This window comes from Thalia democratica, chromosome 1, assembly GCF_965202585.1.
Source record: "Thalia democratica chromosome 1, ktThaDemo2.hap1.1, whole genome shotgun sequence".
Lineage (NCBI taxonomy): Eukaryota > Metazoa > Chordata > Thaliacea > Salpida > Salpidae > Thalia > Thalia democratica.
In genome coordinates this window covers 44,821,014-44,844,631 of record NC_139165.1, presented here as the reverse complement: position 1 = coordinate 44,844,631, position 23,618 = coordinate 44,821,014, and the positions used below count along the sequence as shown (strand labels likewise).

General features: G+C 27.1%; 2 protein-coding genes across 3 annotated transcripts; one reads left to right on the top strand and one right to left on the bottom strand.

The window, feature by feature from the left end:
• Positions 1–441: 441 nt before the first annotated feature.
• LOC145849012 (armadillo repeat-containing protein 6-like) lies at positions 442–23,618 on the bottom strand. 2 transcript variants are annotated; one of them, XM_082954129.1, is made up of 11 exons: positions 23,477–23,618; positions 22,791–22,902; positions 17,016–17,165; positions 16,734–16,823; positions 16,507–16,644; positions 14,852–15,004; positions 11,068–11,213; positions 2,332–2,463; positions 1,849–1,986; positions 1,399–1,516; positions 442–641 (listed from the first exon to the last, which is right to left on the bottom strand). In XM_082954129.1, the coding sequence occupies exons 1-11, from the start codon at positions 23,597–23,599 to the stop codon at positions 541–543; spliced, it is 1,401 nt and encodes a 466-aa protein (XP_082810255.1). In that variant the 5' UTR covers positions 23,600–23,618; the 3' UTR covers positions 442–540. The 2 variants fall into 2 exon arrangements, with proteins under 2 accessions (XP_082810255.1, XP_082810261.1); XM_082954135.1 differs by having other exon boundaries at positions 17,016–17,150.
• On the top strand, positions 5,741–9,175 carry LOC145849046 (uncharacterized). Its single transcript, XM_082954144.1, has 4 exons — positions 5,741–5,887; positions 6,704–6,889; positions 7,373–7,568; positions 8,055–9,175. The coding sequence occupies exons 1-4, from the start codon at positions 5,759–5,761 to the stop codon at positions 8,426–8,428; spliced, it is 885 nt and encodes a 294-aa protein (XP_082810270.1). The 5' UTR covers positions 5,741–5,758; the 3' UTR covers positions 8,429–9,175.

Sequence of the window (23,618 nt, the reverse complement as noted above, 5' to 3'; positions counted from 1 at the left end):
AAATATATAATCAGCAAAAATTAACTTCCTAATTTTGACCAAACCGCGAAAATGTGTAAGACTGTTAAAGTTTCGTAGACTTTAAATTAATTAACCACATTTTAAAATATTAGGATTTGTATTATTTTTGAAATTGTGTGAATACTTGAAACGTAAAAAAAATGTTTCATCTTAATGAATACAATGTCTTAAACCCACTGAACTTATAGATTTATTTGCTTTAAAAGACAGTTTGAGTTTGCTCATAATTTTTACCTGTGTAAAAGTAATTCTTAATGCAAAACAGTCATTGCTGTTCTTCTTGAACTCGTATAGTATTTTCTAAAATAGATGATTACCTCTCTTGAAAATAAACCAGTTTAAGTACTGTTTTAAAATTATTCAAAGTTTAGTTCCATAAAAACTAACTTAACAAAGTGAATATAACTACAAAAATTTGATTTTAGCAATTTATTGAAATTAAAGTATTAATTTAAAACAAACGAAAAAAATTAAAACAATTACGTAAAAATTAAAACAAGAAACATATTTTCACAGTAGTTAGCAGTTAGCAATGCTTCCCTTCTCGTTTCTCCACGGATTCTTGAGATCAACTTCCAAGTCAAGATCCCTCAGCGCCGCTTTACTTTCAGCATCCAAATCTGATCAATGTAAAAGTTATTTATTAATATCTCAAGTTGTAAAATTTGTTGAAAATAACAGCCTTTTCAGTAGTTTAAACATTACCTTTAAAATTAACACATTTGTATAGTCAAAATTTATACAAATTTAAAAATTGAAACCTATCAAATGTCACAAGTAAACGTAGAAAGTATTTTTAAATAAGTTTAAGAAACAGAAAAATTTCTATTTGAAAGTTTAAACTAGAACTATATATGTTGTACTTCTTAGGTATGTGAAAAAAGTTACATGTTAAAAACATAAATATGAATATAAAAATTAGTTACATAATTTATAATGAGCAAAACAGCTTATAAACTAAAAAAAGTACACTGTATATAGAAAAGTCATGAAAATTTAAACAATAACTAGTAAGCACTGTGTTAATCTAACGTAAATTACTTAAAGTACCCCTATATAGAACATGAGAAGTGTTAAGTCTTCTTATAAATAGTCAACAAAATAATAATTATTAAGAGACTTGACTTGAAATATTAGCGACTTACATTCAACTTAATTATGTGTTTAGTTTAAACGTAGATATTAAATTTTAGAGTAGACTTTTAAATTATAACCATAAAATTTAAATTCAAATCAAACTTTGTAACAAAAATTTCTTTCAAGTGAATAATTTAATTCTTTATTTAGCAACCTTAGCCAATTTTTTGTATTTACAACTATAGCAACTTAACATAAACATCAAAGCGAACTTTGATGTATTGCTTATCACAAACAAACATTTTCCGTGTTTCGACATGGCCTTGTGGATGAGTCCTTCCACGTTGAAGTCGATGAACGGCTTCTTGTGGTTCCTCGTTCTCACAACCATGTTCCTGATCGCCATACACGCTTGTTTCTTTTTGAAAATTTTTAATTTGACTTAAAAAGTAAAATAAAATCTTATGGAAAAATCAATGGAACTAGATTTTAATACGTAGTTCCATTTGAAGCTTTTAGTTAAAATTTATGTGCTAACAGCTTGTTTCTATCTAGAAGTATTAAATTAAATAAAAATCAAGAAAATTATTTAGAAAGTAGAAGTATAAAGAATTAGATTCTATGTCAATCATTTGAAGCTTTTAAATAAAACTATATGGATTGAACCATAAACTCTATCTATTTAAAAATATTTAAATTGATAAAATAGGAAAAAAAAAGTAAATTTTATACGTAACAATTACCACTGACCTGCACTCCGGAGTGGTTTTTGTGGAACTCCATGGCGGATATGACGAGCGGTGCAAATCCTTTGGACATTATGACATCACAGTGCTCGGGAATTCTGAGGGACACGGTCGTGACGGCAGCGAACACAGATTCACACACCTTTGATAAAATATACCTTTTAGACTCGCCAGTATTTTCTTTACTTTTTATAAAAAAAGTTATTTTTGACTCGCCAGTAATTTGGGCATCACATTAGTTAGAAAGTTTATGAACATAAAACTAAAGAATACTGTTGAAATAGTATAAAAGAAAGTTAAAAATATACATTATAAAGTTTTACAAAGTTTATTTTTTGACTGGTATTGAAAATTTAGCATAAAAACATAATTTTATCAACAAACTTTACCCTGATTTACTAATCAATTTCCTGTAGACAAAACTTACAACAGTATATAATTTGAGCACTCATAAAACTTAAAAAATGTAAAAAGTATGCAAACTAACAGCGGGAGAGTCCTTGTGTTCGCTCAACGCGAGCATCATGAGGTCGATTGCTGGTGATTTGCAAACCGCCCGCTTGACATCGTCATTACCGCTCATCGCTTTGATCAGCACGAAACACTGACGCACCAGAGACTGTTATGTTTACAAGTTTTATACAAAGGTACATTAATGCAGTTATACTTATAAGGATTCACTTATAAGTTTATACCTTCTGACTTTAAATTAATAGTTTTAAGATCAGCTTATTTAGTAATATACATTGACATGTTTTCATGCTTATGACTTAGATAAGTTTAATTTTGAGAATATCTTTGACGCACCAGAGACTGTAACATTCACAAGCTATTAACATTGATGAAAGTAAGTTTTTAAAATTGATAGCTTGATGAGGATACATTTACAAGTAAACTTTTCAATACACTTTATTAATTCTAAAAGTTAGGTACATCGATACTGTTTATGACTTTTAAGTTATGCATTTTTTTGATAACATCTTTGAAATTTCAAAAGTCATAAAAATATTTAACAATATAAACTTCTCTCTACTTTACCTATTAAGTATTGAGCACTTTATAACAACTTTAAAATAGAAAAAGATTATGTAAAAAGATTTATATACATAATTTGTTGACCCCAAATAATTTCAAACAATAAAACCCAGGTAAAATTCAACAATTTTATTATGTCAGCTTAATTAGGATAAATTTACTAACGAAACTTTTTCTTATCAACTTTTAATCGTTAAGAGAAATTAGTTTATTTGTTATATTTTAAATTTTAAAGCTTTATACACTTGTGTTCTATAAATTTATGCCTAAAACTTATTAAGTTTGTAAAATTACTTTAAGTTAGAGATTTACATAATAAGTGTCACATTATTAGTCTAAATAAAAGTTTTAGATACATATATATATAATCAAAATTTTTACTTTTCATACACTTTATAAAGGACAAATTTTAATAAAAAAAAGTTCTAACGACAAAACAAAACTGCGTTCAATAATGCTTATAAAATCCTAAAATGACGTCAAATATCTTGTTGCAGGGAAAAGAGGCAACAAAACAATGACCACACATGAGAACTCAAAAATGTTTGGAATTCAGGCACTAACATAAACAAATTTTCCAGCGCATTTTAAACATAAAAAAGTTCATATTGAAAGTTAAGAAGCTGTTTTTTTTGCCATAAAACAGTTTTTAACCAGCTTTAAAATCAAAAATGAATAAGCAAATGCATGTTTTAGTTAACTTTAACCCACGCACGAATAGGTGGACAAGTATAGAGCGAGTTGCGTTCATTCCTGGATGACCCTTCTTCAAATATTGCTTACTGACGCGTAACGGAGCGTATCGCATGTGAAGCCATATAGATGTGATGTTTGATAAATGCGCAGAAGCGTTCTATTTTGCACTGATAATGAGTTTTGTACTGGTGCTTTTTTGAAAGTTTTTTCTTGCAGGTAGTTTAAAAAAAAGTAAAAGAAGATTAGTATGTTCGGAATTAGATAATTCTTAAAACTGATTTTTTATTTCAAAGGCAGTTGTAAACGTTTTATAAGGATTTTTTTTTTGAACAAGTCTTTTTATACTTTTCACATTTAGTTTAAGATGAATTCCAACATAAACTTTAAAAAGTTTTAGCTTCAAAATAAAACAAGACAAACAAAAGAATATTAAAAATAAAATACCAGTTGAATACAACATGCAATTTGTTTTTTGTATGATTTATTACTCCCTGTTTTCATCTTTTTGTTGTTATTTCAAGCGTGCCATAAAAAAACTGAGCCTTTTATGAAGCGCAGCAGTTAAAATTCTTCAAAAAAACCATACATAACAGTAAAAGTAAAAGTAGAGCATACTTTATTGTTCAATGAAAACTGAGAACATTGGAAAGGAATTTGGCAGTATTGTGTTACGGGAAGTAAACAAAATATACACGACAACGGGGAATAGTGCTTATGTTGGAGGTTGAGTGGTGCTCATGGGGTGCGTATCAACAAATGGATACTGACCAACACTGATTGCATAATTAACTATATATAGAGAAAAATAGATCAGTGAACTTTGTGTGTTTTGTTTTCAAAGTGTAAACGAAACAGAAAGATGGATATAATTACGAGTCAGATACACTACTTTATAGTTAATTTCGTTTATTTTAATAAAACTATTAAATCACTAAGATAAATTACATGAAGTGCATGCTGAACCAGAATAATTAAGTAAAGTAGTTAGTTTATACTTATATATAAGAAAAATGAATAAAATTTTCCAACATTTGTTTAGCGTTGTAATAAGTATAGTAAAAAAACCAGCTGTACAACCTAAGAGCTCGAATGTTAAGGAAAACCAGAAAAATTAATTAACTAGCGCCAACAAAACACACGGGTTTAAGCCCGGCATTTCCAGTCTTACTCGACAACTTCTATCAATTATTAAATGACTTAAGAGGCGAGGAAAGAAGGTGTCAATCGCACAAGGTTTTCCATCAACACGACAAGGAAAATCATTCACAAAAAGTAGTAATGACTTCGGTTATATAACTGAGTTGTTATCACCTACAAGTGCTCAAACCAGGAAAACGCGTTTGAGGCCGTTTGAACGTTTCTTGAAGCGATTAAAAGCGCTCCGTTTGACAAAGAGCGGGAACTTTGAACAAAAGCAGATCAAACAACGTGAATATTTTCCGCATGAGAATTTCGAATGCGAATATATGGGCGATGTATGAGATAAGCCCTTGGGCTAAACTGGCATCAAGTATCAAGCTAAACTGCGCTAATGTCGCTTTAATCGGGTGAGCTGGCGTGTGACAAGAATCAAATACACGATACAAGACACACAAGTATCACTTTGTGTTTTGATTTAAAAAACAACTGTCCATTAATTTTAGTTTTTCAGCTAAACTGTATTTTCACGTTATTTTAATTTATTTTCAGCTAAACTGTTTATCCAAAGTACATACGTAACTTGACGTGGGTGTTTAACTAAACAGTGTTTACAGCTTTATTTGTATACAGCCGCTAAAAGGTTTAAGACAAGATTTTACAAACAAGCAGTGTTTATTTACAATCTTGTGAGAACTTGCGTCACTGCCATGTTAGTAGAATAATATTTGAATTAATTTAAACTTCTTTTATTTTAATGAAAAATGAGTTGCAGAAAGAAACGCGTTTATGACTTCAGCTGTATTTATAGTCGAGTTCAAGTGTGAAACCGCTTCAGCACGCTAGAATGGATAATTTGTTGAAACGAATTTCAATTACAGTGCAGCTATTGTTTAGAAAAGGAAGTATATTGCTTCAAAATAAATAGTTCACTTATATATTCTGCACTATTTTGAACTTTTTATGTGTTCTGTTACAACAAAAATTTTAACTTGATAATTACCAATTTTTTAAATTATTTAGAAGCATATAGTTAACAACAAAACATGATAAGACAAGGGGTAAACACGCAACAATACTACTGCGTGCAGTTCATAGGAAACAAGCACTCAATGAAAAGAATGGTTGCTTCCATCTACCTGGTCGGCTCAAACAAGCAACATCAAACATTGAAGGTTACTTTTTGTTCTTAGTTTGAATAATTTAGATTTTTTTTATACCAAGTGACAAAACAGTTAATTTTACGTTATTGATATGCTAAGCTTACATTAAATGTAAAACAAACTTTGTAACTATAATGTGATTGTTAAGAAATTGAGTTTTATGTATATCATTAGGCATCGTCATCTTAAAAATTTTGTTTATTTTAAGACATCTTAATTGAAAAAAATGTGAGTAAATTATGTCCTGTTAGTCAAAACTTAAAAACTGGCTATATACCTCAAACTTTTTGTAGAAAACTTGTGACTCCTTATATTAAACTTAGTTTTAAATTTAGGTTATCAAATTTTTGATAAAGATGTTGTTTACAATATTATATGTATATTTTAAAATTAATTTGCTACTATTGCTTTAAATGTTTTGTTCATCTTAAAGAGCTAACCAAAAGAAAACAGTATTTACTCTTTCAGTATCAATTTTAAAATATAAATGTGTAGATAAAGACAACAACTTATCAATATGAAAAAAAAAATTACAAATAATTAATATTAAAAACTTTTTATATAATTTTTTTTGTTCTTAATAGTACTTGTTGTAAACCTAACTAATTAAAAAAAATCTTAATCATTAATTTACACAAATAAAAAATATCAAACAATTAATATTATCAATTATTTCTTACACTTAATTTTATTGCTTTTACGTTACTGTAAATAAAAAAACTGTTGTAAACCTAACTAACTGAAAAATAATAATTAAATCAATGAACTAAAACTATTCAAAACTAAATAAACATTCACTTTGATATAATAATTTATTTATGTTACCAGGTGTGCATATGCGACGACCTGCCGCATGTGGTGCACGCGGTCAACCACATCCACAAACCCCAGCCCAACCACGAGGAACTCGAGAGCGGGCTGACGCTGCAGGTGGCCCACGACCGGGGACTGCAGGTGCAGGTGTCCGTGGCGGCCGGAGAGGACAGTAAGCAGTGCGCTGTGGAACCGAGCAAGGTATTGTGACGTAGCAGATGTTAATTTTGTATTTAATAGTTGAATACTGCATATGTGCCGTAATTTAAAGTTATTTTATTTTCGCTTATTTAAGTTGCATGTTAATTCACAGAAAAAAAAAACTATAACTTATGGAAACTTTGCGAATTACACATTAGCTTTTTTGGTTTAACAAAAAATTTGCTTTAATGTATACGAACGAAAAAATTTTAAACTAAAGTCATTTAAGGCTAAACACTTACAAATAACTTGCTTCAAACTTACTCAGGGTTTCATCAAACTCATTTTTATTAACGCCCCCTTGTCGAAAATTAAAAAACAATCGCCCACATTTATTAGATATCACCAATTCGATAGTTAATAACATATTTACTTTTTCGCTAACTGACCAATTAACGCTTTCTGATAGCCAAAGACGCCCTTAAAGGGTTAAATGTTGCCCACTTTGGGATTTAACTATAACATTTTTTTTACAAACTCAAGGTGCTGATACCCTCCGAGGCAATTTGGGAGCCGAACGCCGCCTTCGCCACCGACTTCAACATCGAGATGGCAAGGATGAGCATGGAGCAGTGCAAGCTGAACGTGCAAATCACCGCGCAGGACGAAGAAGGGGGCGACACACCGCTGAACATATCTCAGCACGTGCACGTCAAGTGGCAACCCAACTACAAAGCAGGTTCGTTACAACAACCACTGTTCTTATAATGTCGACTTGGTTTTACATGGTATTTTCAAGTTGTTCTTAGAATTATTTTTGATAACCGAGTCTGTAAATTACATGGCACTTGTAAAACTAACGTTCGAACGCGATTGGGTATAAAAACAACCATTGCTCTGTTAAAAATTGTTGCTTTTCTAGTATGAACTACTGCCGTTGATTAAAAGCTCCTAACTGAGTTATAAGCTTAATATAGGCTATAGCTTATTAAAGTGTTTTATGATATGCATAGCTTAATATAGCCTTTTTGGATAAAATGGATAAAACAGAAGTATTTTGTAAAAAAAAATGTAGATGCTTTCGTGTTCAGATACACACAATACAAAACTGACCAAGCGTACAACTCAAAAAATTTAAAACTATATTTATGAAATATCAACAATCAGTTTCATTTGAGATTTTTTTTACAAACTGTTATTTTACTAAAAAAAATTTCAACCACAGGAGTGGCGAGCATGCGGAAGAAATGGGAGGAGAGCAACAAGCTGTACGGCAGCTCCACCCTCCCCAGGGGCTTCAAATCGGCTAATCAGAACGCGCCAAAGTTCAAGCAGCCCGGCTACCAGGACCTCGACCGGCTCCTTTCCGGGGGTTTCGGGGGCGCAAAAACCAGCCGGGTGTCCATGAAAAACTGGGACAACGTGGTGACGTCGCCCACGTCGCCTAGAAACCGTGATCACGTGACAAATGGTAGCGTGGACAGCGGGAGGAGCGAGGAGGGATCTGAGAGGAGGATGGGAGGCACGCTGCCCTCCTGGGCCAGGAACGGCGCGGTGGTCGACGACGACCTGAACTACGATGACGTGGTCGTAGTGTGACGTAATAATTGAAAACGAAAAATCGAGTTCACGGATGTCGAAAGCGACTTGATGGAGTTTAATTTGATTGAGCGTTGTGCTTTGTTTAAATATTCATTTTGTAATTTACTTAATTTTTTATGCGTTGTCAGACAACACCAAACAAGTTTCAATAATAATTCAATTTATTTTTTAAAATAGTTATTTATATTATTATACTACTGCTCAATTCAGAAAGTTCTTTTTAAAATATGTTTTAAAAAGTTTATACTAAATTGAATAACTTTGTTTTTTTATTTAACTTATATTACACAGAACGTTTGTCAAATTCGCGTCCATTTTAACTTTATTCTACCAATCATTATCTCTGCATGTTATAAGTTTATTGAAATATATACAGAGCAAATTATTTTAGACAGTTTTAAATCTGTCTTTTGATTTTCGACTGAAGTTTCACAGTGTTTTAAATAGAAATGAGCTTAAAATTTAAAGTACTGTTTTTGAAAAAATATTAACTTTTATGATATATTTAAAAATAGAGTTTAAGTAAATGTATTAACAATTGAAAAAAAAACGATTTCTTTTTATTCACAGCTAATCAATTTAATGCTAAGTGAAGCATAAATTTTTTTCTCAAAAATAGCATATAGAATACTTATTGAACCTATTAGTTTGTTTAAATTTATTTATACTCTCCTACGAACAAAGGCACAATTCTATTAACATTTTAGTGTATCGAATTACTAAATGTTGTAAACTTTTTTATGAAGTAATTTTTATGGTAAAGTTATTTACTAAAGATAAAAATATAATACATGCTTACAAAAAAAAATATATAAGATATTAAAAATTAAAATTATAACATATGCTTTATTTTTATGTTATGGTATGTTGTACGTGTAGTACATAATGTAGTAAATCTAAACTAATGACATTCAAAACTACCTTCTTAACATTAGTTGTCAACTAGATTATTCTATTAATTAAAAACAACTTTATACCAATAAATTTCTTTTAACTAAAGCTTGTTTTTAATGTTTCGTGGCTATTTATAAATAAAACTTTAAAACATTTTTTGTTCTAAATTTCTTGTATATTAATACTAAAATATATGGTTTATTTTAAACCAATTTCAGTTTATAATTATATATTCACTAGTGTGAATATAATAAAAGTTTTAAATGAGTATATCAGTAATCTGTAATTTAAATTTAATTCAGAACCTTATAAATTTTCATTTCAAAAATATACAAGTTGAAGAAGAAAAGATTTCCGTTTTTTGAAAACACTACATAATAAATAACAAAAGAGGAAAAATGTTTGAGTACGACAAATTAAACTGTTTTGTTATAAAATCTAAGGGCTGTTATATATTAGTATCAAAATAATATATACTTTAACCACTTAAAATAAGCGTTAGTAAATTATTAATTAACAAAAAGTATGTATATATATTAAAGTAAATACATTATGCACTTGTAGATAATAATGATACACTTGTGTTAGAAACAATGACTACAATTAACTTAGAACATTTACCATAACAGGAAAAAATGTTGTAGCATTACAATCATTCTACCATAACACACATACGTCAGTTAGTTATTGTTCATAAAATATATTTAAAAGAGGATTTGTTCATAAAGCTTATTTTAAAATAAACCAAACAATGGTAGCCAGTGTGGAAGATTTATAAGTTGAAATGCTTTAAAATTAAAAGTAGTTGCACCAGAAATGTACAAATTCCAAAAATATTAATACAATTATATTTGAAAAATTATATTTTAATAGTACATTATTATTATTGTTATTATAATTAAATAATTCAAAAATTTTTTACGCATTTAAAACGTTTATATATGTTAGGCACTTAAATTTGTGACTTTAAATATTACACAAGCTATAAAATATATTAAAACATTTTTAGAATTATCAAGTATGTAGAACAAACTAAAAAATACACTAATTTATTAGTGAACAACATAAAGTTTACAAAGTATAAAAGTTCATTTACATATGTTTTCACTTGAAAAGCTAACTCGTATATCATGAGTAAGCTGTTGAAATTTATGACTAAGTAAACAACTCATTTGTGTAAACAGTTTTTAGCTTTGCAAATGTCCAATCTGAATTTAATTACTCCATGTATAGGTTTAAGTTCATTTCAGAATTTAGATGAAATAATTTAATTTATGTTGGCTTATATCTTTAGTCTAAACAAACTTGTTTAGCTATCTAAAATAACAACTTTGAATCTAAGCTATTAGTAAACCTTAATTGAATTTAAAAAAATTTGATATTGTAGTTTTATTACCAAGTTTTAACCTTAATCTAGAGTATTTAAAATATTAACAATAATTGCTGGTTTTTATAAAAGACCGCTGAATCCTGTACAATACTAAAATTAAATAATTTATTTGAGTATTTTTCTTAGTTATTTGTAACCAATTTATCATAAAGACGTAATGTTTATATACGAATGTAGACTTTGAATCTTAATTAAAAAAATAAGTTCAGCCCACAATGTACAAGCCAATTTACTTTGACTCATCAGAGAGGCTGCAACCAACTTTTCAACAGAACACTTGTCGTCTTATTCATACCTCAACTATTTCTTAATTACTTTCACATAAAAGCTTATGACATAACAAACAACTAACGGGTCGGGACATGTGGGTCTGCAGCAGCCTGTTGACCACGTCCAACGCGCCCAGGTCCACCACTTGCTGGCAGAACTCGTTGCGGACCAGCAGCTTTCCGAGGGTCAGGCAAACCTCGCTGGCCAGTCCCACGTCGCTTTCGTGATCTGCGTGGGTTTAAAATCAAACTATATTGTGGTTAAATTTCAGTATTTGGAAAAGTGTCTGTAAAAAATGTTTAAATTATGAAAATAAAAACTACTCAAGTGTTTTCTTTAACACATTTTTTTTAATGCCATATACAAGGTATCAAAATAATCAGTTAGTTTTGTGTTTATAAAATCAACCATGAAATAACGGTCAAATTGCAGATTCAAGATTTGGAAAATTGTTAACTTTCACTAATGTTTTAATGCTTTATGCAAGTTGTTAAAACAAACAGCTAGTTTTACTTTTATGAAATCATAAAAAATCACTCAGTTCAATAACCATGAAGCAAGCACTACTAAATCTATTGCGAACAGGCCGTGTTAATGCAGAAAAAGTAAAGCTTTTATAGTTTGGTAGGAACAACTTATTATATTTAAAATTAATAATAAAATGTTTGTATCTTAATTTTAACAATATTAATGTTTTTATGAAAAATTCACAATCAATTTGGATAACAGGTTGAAAAGTAAAAGTTTTAATTTACCTTATCTCATTTACTGTAACTAAATACTTGCAGCTATAAATAGAAACCAATAAAAAATTATTGCTAGCGACAACACGCGGAAAAAATAAAGTTTTTTACACTGTAATTAAACTTAAATTATACAAATTTAAATGAACTTAAGTTTTTCTGTTTTACATCACGTTAATTGCTATTCTATCAAAAAACTGAAATTCATTTTATATAATTTACTACTACTAAAATAGATTTTGGTAACTATTAAGAAAATAACATTTAAAAAGTTAGACTAATCTTTACTACTTGAATATTGTGTAAAAACTAGTAAATGCTCAAGGACATAGGAAAAGTATAAAGTTTTAACATATATATATATATATAAACTAAAAAATCTCTTAAATTTATCTTTTGTATTATTCATATCTTGAGAATGTATTTCTTACATGCTTATGAATTAGTTTAAAAAATAATAAATTTTCAGCTTTTATAAATAATATACATAAGTTGAAAGAAGAAAAAATATTTCGCACCTAAGTAGCGTTTACATTTTTTAATATTCAACATATTAAATACTTAATCAGTTTTACTTATTTTATAAGAGTACATACTTGAAAATGACAAAAATTAAATGTTAAAATGTATCAGTATATAGAAAAAGAGCTATGAAAGGATATAAACTAGTGAGCAGAAAAACAAAATGAAAAGCTACTTTATATTTTACACTATGCATCTTATATATTTTCTAACTTCAATAAAAGTTTTATTCTAGGTGTTGCTAAGAAAGTGACTAACGAAATTAAGAATTCTACTCTACAGGGCTGATTACTAGCAAGGTTATCACATTGTATTTGTTATATTGACTGTGAAATACTTGCTGCGAGGTTTACAAATTAACATATTTATAATAAAACATTTTATAATGAACATTTCCATAGGTTTATCTTCGTCTATACTTTTGGTTAAAAGCAAGAAAGAAATGCTCAAAACACAGTCAATTTTTTTTAAAGAATTTCCAAATTAAAAAATAAATATGCCAGGGTTTGAAAACTTCCAGTTGTAACTTATCTTTAACAAAAAAAAAATGCAAAAAAGCTTATAAAAAATATGTTGTCAACTTATTTATGAGCAAGATTTTCTTTTCATTTAATGATGTTTATTCACAGTTTTGATATTGCACATTTTTAGTACAAATTTTCAAACGTATGGCGGCCCTCGAAATATTTTGTCTGTGTAACTCGACTCGTTTCTTATAAAAAACTGCTGAATCCAGTACTATACTAAAAAAAATACTTGAAAATTTCTTATGGTTATTTGTTATCAATTTAATCTAAAATGCAATTTTTATACACGAATTTAAACTTTGCATCTTAATTCATGTGTGTAATAAACATCTAATTGGATGGTTTGAAGATTAAGTCTTATTTTTTTACAAGCTAACATTAAACTTGATTTAAAAAATTAAAACTTTAATAAAAAATCAACCCGCATTATAATAATTAATTGAAACGATATAAATTAAAAAAAATTAAATCCATTTTCAAAAGCTTTTATCAGATTCTTATAAAATTTCAAGCACCTTCTTTTAATACATTCTTATACATATAATTCATACAAATTATTTTTTTTAAATCAACTTATAACTGAATATGTCTACTGTGGAAATATTAACTATATATCATAGGTGAGAGATAAGCATTTTCATTAATAATATCATATTCTACATATTAGTATTTATAGAAAAATTAAATTCTAAAATTCTTTAAAATACAACGCATTAAACCGACCAATTAAAAAAAAAAGATGTATTAAAAGAAAGTGCTGGAAATTTTAAAGCTGATTTAACTATAAGATTGCAACCTGAGGTTAAAGAAACTTTTTTAATGTTAAATATAAACACTCACAAAATTTGTCAGGAAATATTGAGCTTTATTCTACTGAAACTAAAAAATTCTAAAACAATGTTTGAGTAGTTTAATAAGAATTCATTCGTAAAGACAATTTATAAGAAACACAAAACGTGACCTGTTTGTGTATTTATTATAATTAAAACAATGAAGTTATGTTATATTTGCATAAGAATGGCTCAAAAAACAAACAAAACATTTATTATAACAACAAGGGCTCATTATGCAGACATCTTGTTTTATTAAGCACAATATGTCTTCTAGAAGGATTTAATTCATTTATTTCTAGAAAAGGCAAATGCTTCTAGAAAAGTGTGTTTATATTTGTTGGAAGTAAACAATATGATTATAGGAATTAAGGATTTTACTGTAATTAGAACAGGTATTTTGACTAAACAAATATTTCGTAACCTTCATAGGTTAAAAAAAAATTATATTACACAAAAAAAATGTTACAGATACATAAAGCAAAACTTAATTAGCAATAAGAAAAAGGGTTTAATAAAAAACTATCATAAAAAACTATATTTTATATTTCATATGTTTTATAAAAAACTATGTTTTTATCCAAACAAATTAAATTAAAAAACATCTACATTTTTAATTAAAACAACTGATGATGAGGGTTCATAAGTAGCAAAAACAAAAAACATACAGCTTTAATATGATAAGTGACGCTTTTCAAAAGATATCTGAAGCATAGGAAGCTAGATAAATATTTTAACAACTATTTGCTATAGGAAGCTATAAACAGTTTTAGTAACAAATGTAATGAGACATTTTTCTTTTTGTTTCAAGTAAAAAAAAAATTGATTTAAACACAATAGACATAGAAAAGCCATATAAAAATAAAAAATGAAGTTATACTTTTAATTTAAGTTTGAAAGCATAAAGAAATTAATTAAATAAGTTTAATATGCTCTATAGAGTTTAATAATGAAACAAGTGCTTTTGAGAGCGTTTTAAAGCCTTGTGAAGTAGTCTTCTTCGAACACAACCATAGTAATATTACTTATTTTACACTTTACTTCTTATAAAAAGCGTATTTATACATATATTACCTATTAAATAGTTTCAAACTATACCTGTAACAAAATTTTAAATCTAAAAACACTACAGTATAATAAATTACTTAAAATCGTAACTTTTTTTATTCTTACATATAAAATTAAAACTTTTATAGGTCTAGTTAAACACTTCTATTTTACAACTAAAGCAACTTGAAACTAACCTTTGACGAAGACGAATATGCGTTCGAGACCGCGGTGGGTGGTGACGATCTGCTTGGTGTGCTCGTGAGCGTTTCCGAACTGAACTCTGACGTCGTCGTCCAACGTCAGCGTCCTCAGCGCGCTGCAAGCCTGTCTAATGACGTCACAGCTTCCTGAAATTAATTGTTTATATTAACAGTTTCAGAGGCAAAGAAAAAAAAGTAGGTTAAGAAACGTATGTACGCAGATGTAAAGAAATTTTGTAATGTGAGCAGTGTTGGATTTTATGTATTGTAAATAAGTCATATAATATTTCTCAATTACAGGGTTGCCAAAGGTTTTTTGTAAATTTCTTCAAGGTTTTCTGGATTTATTCAAGGTTTGAAAAAAAAGAAGATTTTGGTCCATTTTTAGTATAAAACTAAACTTAAGTTAAAAAAAACTTTCTTGAATAGTATAACAACATTGAAAAGATGCTGTAAAGCTACTTTAAATGTGTTTTTCAAGAATTTTTTTTAAATAATTTAGAACTTTTTTTAAATCTTTATGATAGATTTTTCGTATCTAATCGAAATTTTGTTATCAAACATGAAAAAATAGTTTAAAATTCCAGGTATGAGTGGTTTTTGGTCGGAATTCTAGGTTTATTCAGTTTCAAAATTTCTTAAATTCAAGGTGATTTTTCATAAATTGTTAGATTCTAGGTTTATTGGAAATCCTGCAAATGAGAAAACTATAAACGATTTAAATTACTTTACACTTATGATTTCTAAGAGCTGATAAAAACTTGCTTTTATAAAAGATTACTTTTTATTCGTAAAGCTATGCTGGTTATAAAAAGATAACATAGCTACTAAAAACTAACATACTAAGCGTACAACAATAAATTGTGATATATAAACAATGAGTTTTCTTCCCTAGTAATTGAGCCTTAAGCCTAAATGAAATTCAACTTTTAACAGTGCTTAACAAAAATAACTTCAAAAATGTTAAGTAAGTAACAGCTCGCTGAACTAAATTCTATAAAACAGACTAAACCGTAACTATCTTACTATGTTGGTAGGAACTGTTTAATACTAAAAACATATATTTAAAAACGTTTAAAACTTTTATAATACTAAAAAACATAATTCTAACTCTTTTTCGACTGTTTTGTGTTTTTTTCTGAAGAATTAACTGAACTCGGATTTTGAGATGCTTCAAGTAAACCTTTGAACAAAAATCTAAAATAAGTTTAATTTGTACTCTAAAACATATAAGTTTAAATTATAAATAAATAAAATCATAAAAGCAGTTTCTACATGAAATAATAAAAAAGTATATTGTTTTCTATTTTACTGATTTGCCAAAACAAGTTTTAGAAATCTGCGACTAATAAGATATGAGAAGAAAATAAAAATATTTCATTCTAAAACAACTAAATAAATAAGTCATAAAGTCTTTTAAATCTAATCTAAATAAAAAACTGAAAGTAACTAACCTTACAACTTAGTTTTGACTGAATAATAAACTTCTAAACTAAAATTTTCTTAGACATTAAACTAACAGACACAAACTTATGTTTTCATTATCAAAATATACATAAATGGTAAACGATAACAGCTCTCTAAAATAACACTAGTAAACCAAACATTCAACCTGCAACCTAAAACTAATGTGAAAGTTAAAAAAAAACCTTTATGGTTTTCGCAGCACTGCAGAATAGCCTCGATACCGTCGCACTTGACCAGTGCAGTTCTGTTGCCTTCGTGAGCAGTGCATGAAAGAGTGATCAGCTTCAGTATGAGCTGTAGTTCTTCAACATTTTCACAACCTGTATTGATATAAATTAAGTAAACAACTGTGTTTTTTATTTTGAAATCAATCGTTTACAAGGACTTATGAAAAAAAAAAAGTACTAACTTTTCAACATTGTCACCAAAAATTCCATGCCTTGGAAAGTGATCAAGTCTGGTTGGCCATTGAGCAAGGAAGAAAATGTTTTCAAGCATGCTGTAACAAGTATAACTGTAGTTATATCAACTAAACTTCTTTTCCACCATTAACATTAAATTAAAATTATTTTTTTGAAAAAGAGTTATATTAAAAACAGCTATCAATAATACTTTATACTTATAATCTTTAAGCTGAATATTTTAAGCAACTCATTATGCAAGAAAAATATTACCTACTAGTTTTACTTACTAATGAATAAAGATTTATTGTCCTTATTCGAAACAACAGTTTTGTATACTAAACTTCCAACATCAGTTAGTTTTGAAGCTTGATATCTATATGAGATGTCTCTGTCAAATTCGATTTGCATCTTTTCCAATACGTCTTTAATTTTTGATTCTGAATTATTATTTTTAGAAATCAAAAATTTATTTTGTTTTGCATTACTATTAAATAACTAACAACTAAGTTTTATTGTATAGTATCACGAATATAGCTTATAAGTCAAAAAGGAGTAAATTAGTATTTTAAGAGCTAGTCTTGTATTTTTTTTAAATTCAGAGTAAGCCTCAAACTTTTAGGAAATGCTCAAGGCATTAGAAGGTTACTTATTCTAACAATTAAGAATATTAGAAAAGTGTTTTAAAACAAAAAATTGAATAATAATTGATTTTTTTTACTCAAAACTTAAATATTCTTACAATATTGTTATCTACTATCAACTTGAGTTTAAGCTGATAAAAAAAAAAATAAGAAAAGATTAACTTTTTATTAAGTCTCTTTTCGCGATTAAATTTAATTCTTCCGTGAAACATATTAAACTTTATGACTTTTTACCCTTATATCTCAAAAACTTAATTGAATTTAAAAAACGGTAAAAAGCAACAGTTAGAGAAGTTAAATGTTTTTTAAACTTTTTAAACTCGTTAAAATGCTTTACCCCAAATGGGTCCGCAGCCTTTTAAAAGTAATGAGTCAATTTCCTACAAATTGTAGTATACAATAAAAAAAAATTAAACAAAAATGTAATATCACATGCAAGAAAAAAGAAATAAAATTACTAATTAATAAAATAGGAGCTAAGTTGTGAGTTTTTATCACATTGCTGCCAAAAAGTGTGGTTTAAACTGAAATGTATATTTAAAGCTTTCTAAAAATTTAAGGTAAAATGTTTTAAAAACGTTAGAGGAGATATAGTTTAAGTAAAATTTTCAAAAGTTGTAGAAAATTAATCTTTTTTTTTTCTTTGTACATTTGCTTTGACAAATTTTTACAAAATTCATTGTGTCTCGAATAAGGATCAATGATTTTACAAAAAATAAATTTTTTGATCCATTATATAACATGTTACTAACAAACACTTATTTGCATTAAAAACGAAACACTTTCAATTTATAAAATATATCAATATCTAGATGTTTAAACTAAATAAAGTTTTTATAGTTAATGGCTAACATTATTAAAATTTAAATATTTAAAAAAATGTTGAGTATTGATTGATTATTAAAATTGTAAATACCTCTGTAAAGCTTAAAAGTAGAGTTTTTTAATATCACATGTTTTATAAAATGAGTAGAAAATGGTTAGAGTTATACAACTTAGTAAAACATACAATACAACCTTATAATAAAATTTTTAACTTAAAAAAATTACCTTTAGGGTTTTCAGATTTGTAAAATTGAATAATAATTGATTTTTTTTACTCAAATCTAAAAAATTCTTACAATATTGTTATCTACTATCAACTTGAGTTTAAGCTGATGAAAAAAAAAATAAGAAAAGATTAACTTTTTATTAAGTCTCTTTTCGCGATTAAATTTAATTCTTCCATGAAACATATTAAACTTTATGACTTTTTACCCTTATATCTCAAAAACTTAATTGAATTTTAAAAACGGTAAAAAGCAACAGCTAGAGAAGTTAAGTATTTTTTAAACTTTTTAAACTCGTTAAAATGCTTTACCCCAAATGGGTCCGCAGCCTTTTAAAAGTAATGAGTCAATTTCCTACAAATTGTAGTATACAATAAAAAAAAATTAAACAAAAATGTAATATCACATGCAAGAAAAAAGAAATAAAATTACTAATTAATAAAATAGGAGCTAAGTTGTGAGTTTTTATCACATTGCTGCCAAAAAGTGTGGTTTAAACTGAAATGTATATTTAAAGCTTTCTAAAAATTTAAGGTAAAATGTTTTAAAAACGTTAGAGGAGATATAGTTTAAGTAAAATTTTCAAAACTTGTAGAAAATTAATCTTTTTTTTTTCTTTGTACATTTGCTTTGACAAATTTTTACAAAATTCATTGTGTCTCGAATAAGGATCAATGATTTTACAAAAAATAAATTTTTTGACCCATTATATAACATGTTACTAACAAACACTTATTTGCATTAATAACGAAACACTTTCAATTTATAAAATATATCAATATCTAGATCAGGGTTTCCCAAACTCATTTACTAAATCGCCCCCTTTTCAGTAACTTTAAAAAAAATCGCCCCCCACGATTTTACAAAGTAGTTTTTCTTTTGAGTACAAACTTTTGAGCTAAAAAAAGTTGTGTACGAAATGTAATTTAGTCTTGTACTTCTTATGCACGCACTTTTCAAAGTAGTTTACAGAGCTTGAGAAAATAATTTACAGTTATTTTCTTAGAAGCCCAGTAAAGTGTATCACAATACTTAATTATTAAAAAGCCTTGAGTAATCTGTAATCAATCCAGTTTAAATGTGATCTGCTTTGAAACTATTGAAACTTTTACGTCAGTGGTGGACAACTTTTGTAGTCAGCAATTCATATTTACTAAAAAATATTTTCTATTTTCTACTCGTTAGAAAATGTAATTGCGGGCTGCATGATTTAGAAAAATTACAAATAAGAAAATTAAAAAACTTGAGTAAAATTGTAATAAAATGATTTAGTATTATTGTGATCTATGAAATATTTTTGTGAACTGAAAACGAAATGAAAGCGTATATCAAAATATTAAATATCAAAAAAAGTAAATTTTATTTATTTTGCACAAGTAGTTTTCAATTTACTTAGCGGGTCGAAATTCGACTGGATCTGCGACTGGATCTAAGCCGTACGTTACCCACCTGAAATCTTAACTTAAACCTGACATTTTAATAATATCTCATATAACAAATTTCGGACATTTAGAAGTTAATACTAAGTAACTTATTTAAGCCGCACAAAATACTTAAATTACTTTACAAATAGGCTTTTTTTAAATATATATACCAGAGATTAAAAAACTATAAAAGAATTAACAGTTTATTTTACACATAATGAAATAAATATTAAAACATTATTTCTGATCTATTTAAAGGAAGTTTGACCGACTGGTTGATTATCTCACATGAAAAGTGGTTTCATCAACAGCTTCAGTTAATGCAGTAAATTTACTAATTTTAATGCTAAGATAGCAAGTTAGTTGTAAAGTTAAAAATTTAATTTTTAACTTTTTAAACTATTTTTTTTGTAGTAGAATACCATGAAATAGCATTTGACTTGGAATATTCTTTAGGGAACTAAACCTTAATTCTAACAATTTTTTTTATTTATTTAAATTCAAAAAAAAATCCAATGTTTTACAGTTAATTCTGTAAACAGAAAGTAATCAATTTAAAAAAACTTTTAAACAGGTTTAAATTTTGTTTTGTAACTGTAGCAGTCTTTTTGATGGCTTATTTAATTCTGTTTAAAAAGTTTTTTTTTCTAGCTATTAGCCTACAATAATTTAACAGAGGAAAATAGTGAAAAACTAAAAGCTAGTGTTGAAGTATTAAAATAAACTAAGTATATTCTAATTGCTAATATATATTGAATTCAGATAAAACAAAAAACAGTTGTATTAATAGTTTAAAACTCCTTATATTATAATAAACTTTTGAACAATAATAAATCAAGTTAGAAAATAAAATTGTGTTTAAGAAACTTTTAAATGTAAAAGTAGAAGTCATTTTAAATAGAGACCTCAAATTTATACTCTTTTAAAACCAAAAAAATATTTTTAAAAATAAAAACTTTAATGGTTGTCAAAATATTACAATCAGATAATAGTTTTATATTGATATAAGTTGTATACAGATTAAACTAGTAATAACAGAAACCTGTCAAATAAAGGTCTTTCAAACAAATATTTTAATCACTATGCTATAAAAACTTTTAGTGTAATGTAAAACAACGAATATCAACTACAAAATTAACCAGGTCAAAATAAAATTATTAAAATCTTTAAAACATAAACCATTTAATAAATATAGTAGACTTCCGCTTGAGTTCGCACTTTGAAAAAAATCAAAAAGTGCAAACTCAAAAAATAATTACCATATTTTTTTTTACAAAATGACAAATTTCAATATGTTATATGCAATGATGTTATGAATAAACATGAAATCCACTAAAACATAAAACAAACTTTCATTAAAAAAATAGATCTATATAAGATATTAAATATTATACATATTTTGTTTTATTAATATTTAGTTAGTAATAGACTTTACTTAGTTAAATTTAAGAAAATATAAATTTACACTTTTTTTTGGGTAAAAAGTGCGAACTCAAGAGGAAGTCTACCGTAAATAATATTTATTAGGCATTATGCAAACCTGTTGTAGAATAAATCGCTTAATAAAGTTGTTATTATAAAAAGACTACTTAAATACAATACAAACCAGGTTAAATAAGAAATACTTCAAAAGATCAAATAAAATTAAAAAACTTCCATAAAATAATGTCTGCTACTGAAGTCTAATATAATGTGAAGGATGAGGAATATGACTGCTTGCAAGTTTTTCTAATCTAATTCTTAATCAGTAAAATAGAGCCTTAAGTCACCTCCTTTATATATCTAGATTAGACCTTTTGCTCAAGATGTTGATAACTGAACTTAAAGCTTTCTCAACAACATAGCTAGAAGGATTAGCTATAAACAACAATCTAAATTCCTCTAAAATGATTGGATACTTTTGCCTTAGTTTTTGTTGAGTCCAAAAGCTTTCATATCGTTCTTTGGAAGAATTTACTTTAAGTTCAAGGTCAGTTTGTAAGTGTGAGAAGGTTTCCTGTAAGTCGTTTACTTCAAAAGTATTTGCCTCGAAGGGATCCATACTTTTATCTATATGATAGCTTTTTTGTGTCAAATCTAAATTTTACTACTTAGAATGTTAAAATTGTGAAAATTCCAGATTTTTTTCAGGTTTTTTTTGCTTAAATTGTCAAATTCTAGGTTTTTCCAGGTTTCTAGGTAAATTGGCAACCCTGTATAGTTTTATTTCTTATAACTTAGTGACTTTTCAAAAAGCAACTGGAAATATCATGAGGTGATAGTTAGTAATAAATAACATAAATTTTTACAAACCATTTATAACCCCAAATAACATATATGTCAGGTTATAAAATAGTGAGAGGGATTCCAATCGTCTATGATATATGTAATTGTTAAATATGGAAATATATAAATGAAAATATAGTATTTACTTGAAAGTAGGAGTCATAAGCACTAGATTTTTTTCTTTTTTTTCATAAATAAAATAAACATTTTTGTTTAAGTTTTACCTCAGGGTCAAATAATTAATAGCGAGCTAAAAATAGTAAAATAGCAAGAAAAAAAGTAAAAATCTTATGACAACCCAACATTTTAAAATCGCCCCCTTTTCGCCCCCTAACTAGTTATCGCCCACCCTTTCGCCCCCTTACTAATAATCGCCCCCCAAAATACTAAAATCGCCCCCAGGGGGGCGATATCGCCCACTTTGGGAAACCCTGATCTAGATGTTTAAACTAAATAAAGTTTTTATAGTTAATGGCTAACATTACTAAAATTTAAATATTTAAAAAAATGTTTAGTATTAATTGATTATTAAAATTGTAAATACCTCTGTAAAGCTTAAAAGTAGAGTCTCTTAATATCACATGTTTTATAAAATAAGTAGAAAATGGTTAGAGTTATAACGACTTAGTAAAACATACAATAGATACAACTTTAAAAAAAAAATTTTAACTTAAAAAATTTACCTGAAGGGTTTTCAGATTTTTTCAAGTCAGAAAGTTGTTCAACAAGATTAATAACTAAATGTTTTCCATTCTGCTCAGGTACTGACTTCATAATCATTTTCAAACTAATTTCCTGATTTTAATTTTTGATTAAACATGTTAATTGTTTAATATTTAAAACTAAACTTCTACTCATATGTATATTAAAAACACATATGTTATAACTTTTTACAGCTTTTTTAAACGTTTTTAAAGATATGATTAGTCAGAGCTAAAATAAAATTGACGAAGTCTGAATGGCTTACAAAAATAAACATCTTAAAAATAATAAACGCAAAGTACAGATTGACTAATTTAGCAAAAATATATCATATCATAAAGCAAAAACCATACCTATAAACGGTGTGAGTAAAACATGGTTGTAATCTAAAACAAAAATTCTATCTAAAATTTTTAAAGTATTAGAAAAAAGTTTTTATAGTCTACTTTATCATATTTAACTAGATCTATTCATTTCAATTCATTTTTTATTCTTAATTGACCTACTACTTGTTAAAGTAGCCAAAAAACCCACTAAATTAACAATATAATTTATAAAATCTTTCAAAAAAAACTTCTATTGACAATATATTTAACTTTGAATTAAAATACAAATAAATTTTTGTTGAATTTTAAAACAATTTATTTTTTAAGTGTAACAAAGCAACCTGTTTTTCAAATTGTTCCACTGCATCCTTCAATGCTTCTTCAGCTTCCATGTCGAAATCATCAATGTTTTCTTTCACAACTTCGTCAAAAGTTTCTTGAGTAATTACTTTGACTTGAGCCATTTTTATGAAAGCTTGCAAG

Bases quoted from the DNA above. Each gene is read 5' to 3' on its own strand.
- LOC145849046 (XM_082954144.1), top strand. From the start codon at position 5,759: ATGATAAGACAAGGGGTAAACACGCAACAATACTACTGCGTGCAGTTC. The intron at 5,888-6,703 runs GTTACTTTTTGT...TTATGTTACCAG, and splicing joins AGCAACATCAAACATTGAAG to GTGTGCATATGCGACGACCT. The intron at 6,890-7,372 runs GTATTGTGACGT...TACAAACTCAAG, and splicing joins GCGCTGTGGAACCGAGCAAG to GTGCTGATACCCTCCGAGGC.
- LOC145849012 (XM_082954129.1), bottom strand. From the start codon at position 23,599: ATGGCTCAAGTCAAAGTAATTACTCAAGAAACTTTTGACGAAGTTGTG. The intron at 17,166-22,790 runs GTAAATTTTTTA...ATAATAATTCAG, and splicing joins AAAATCTGAAAACCCTTCAG to AATCAAAAATTAAAGACGTA. The intron at 15,005-16,506 runs GTTTTTTTTTAA...AATTAATTTCAG, and splicing joins GTGCTGCGAAAACCATAAAG to GAAGCTGTGACGTCATTAGA.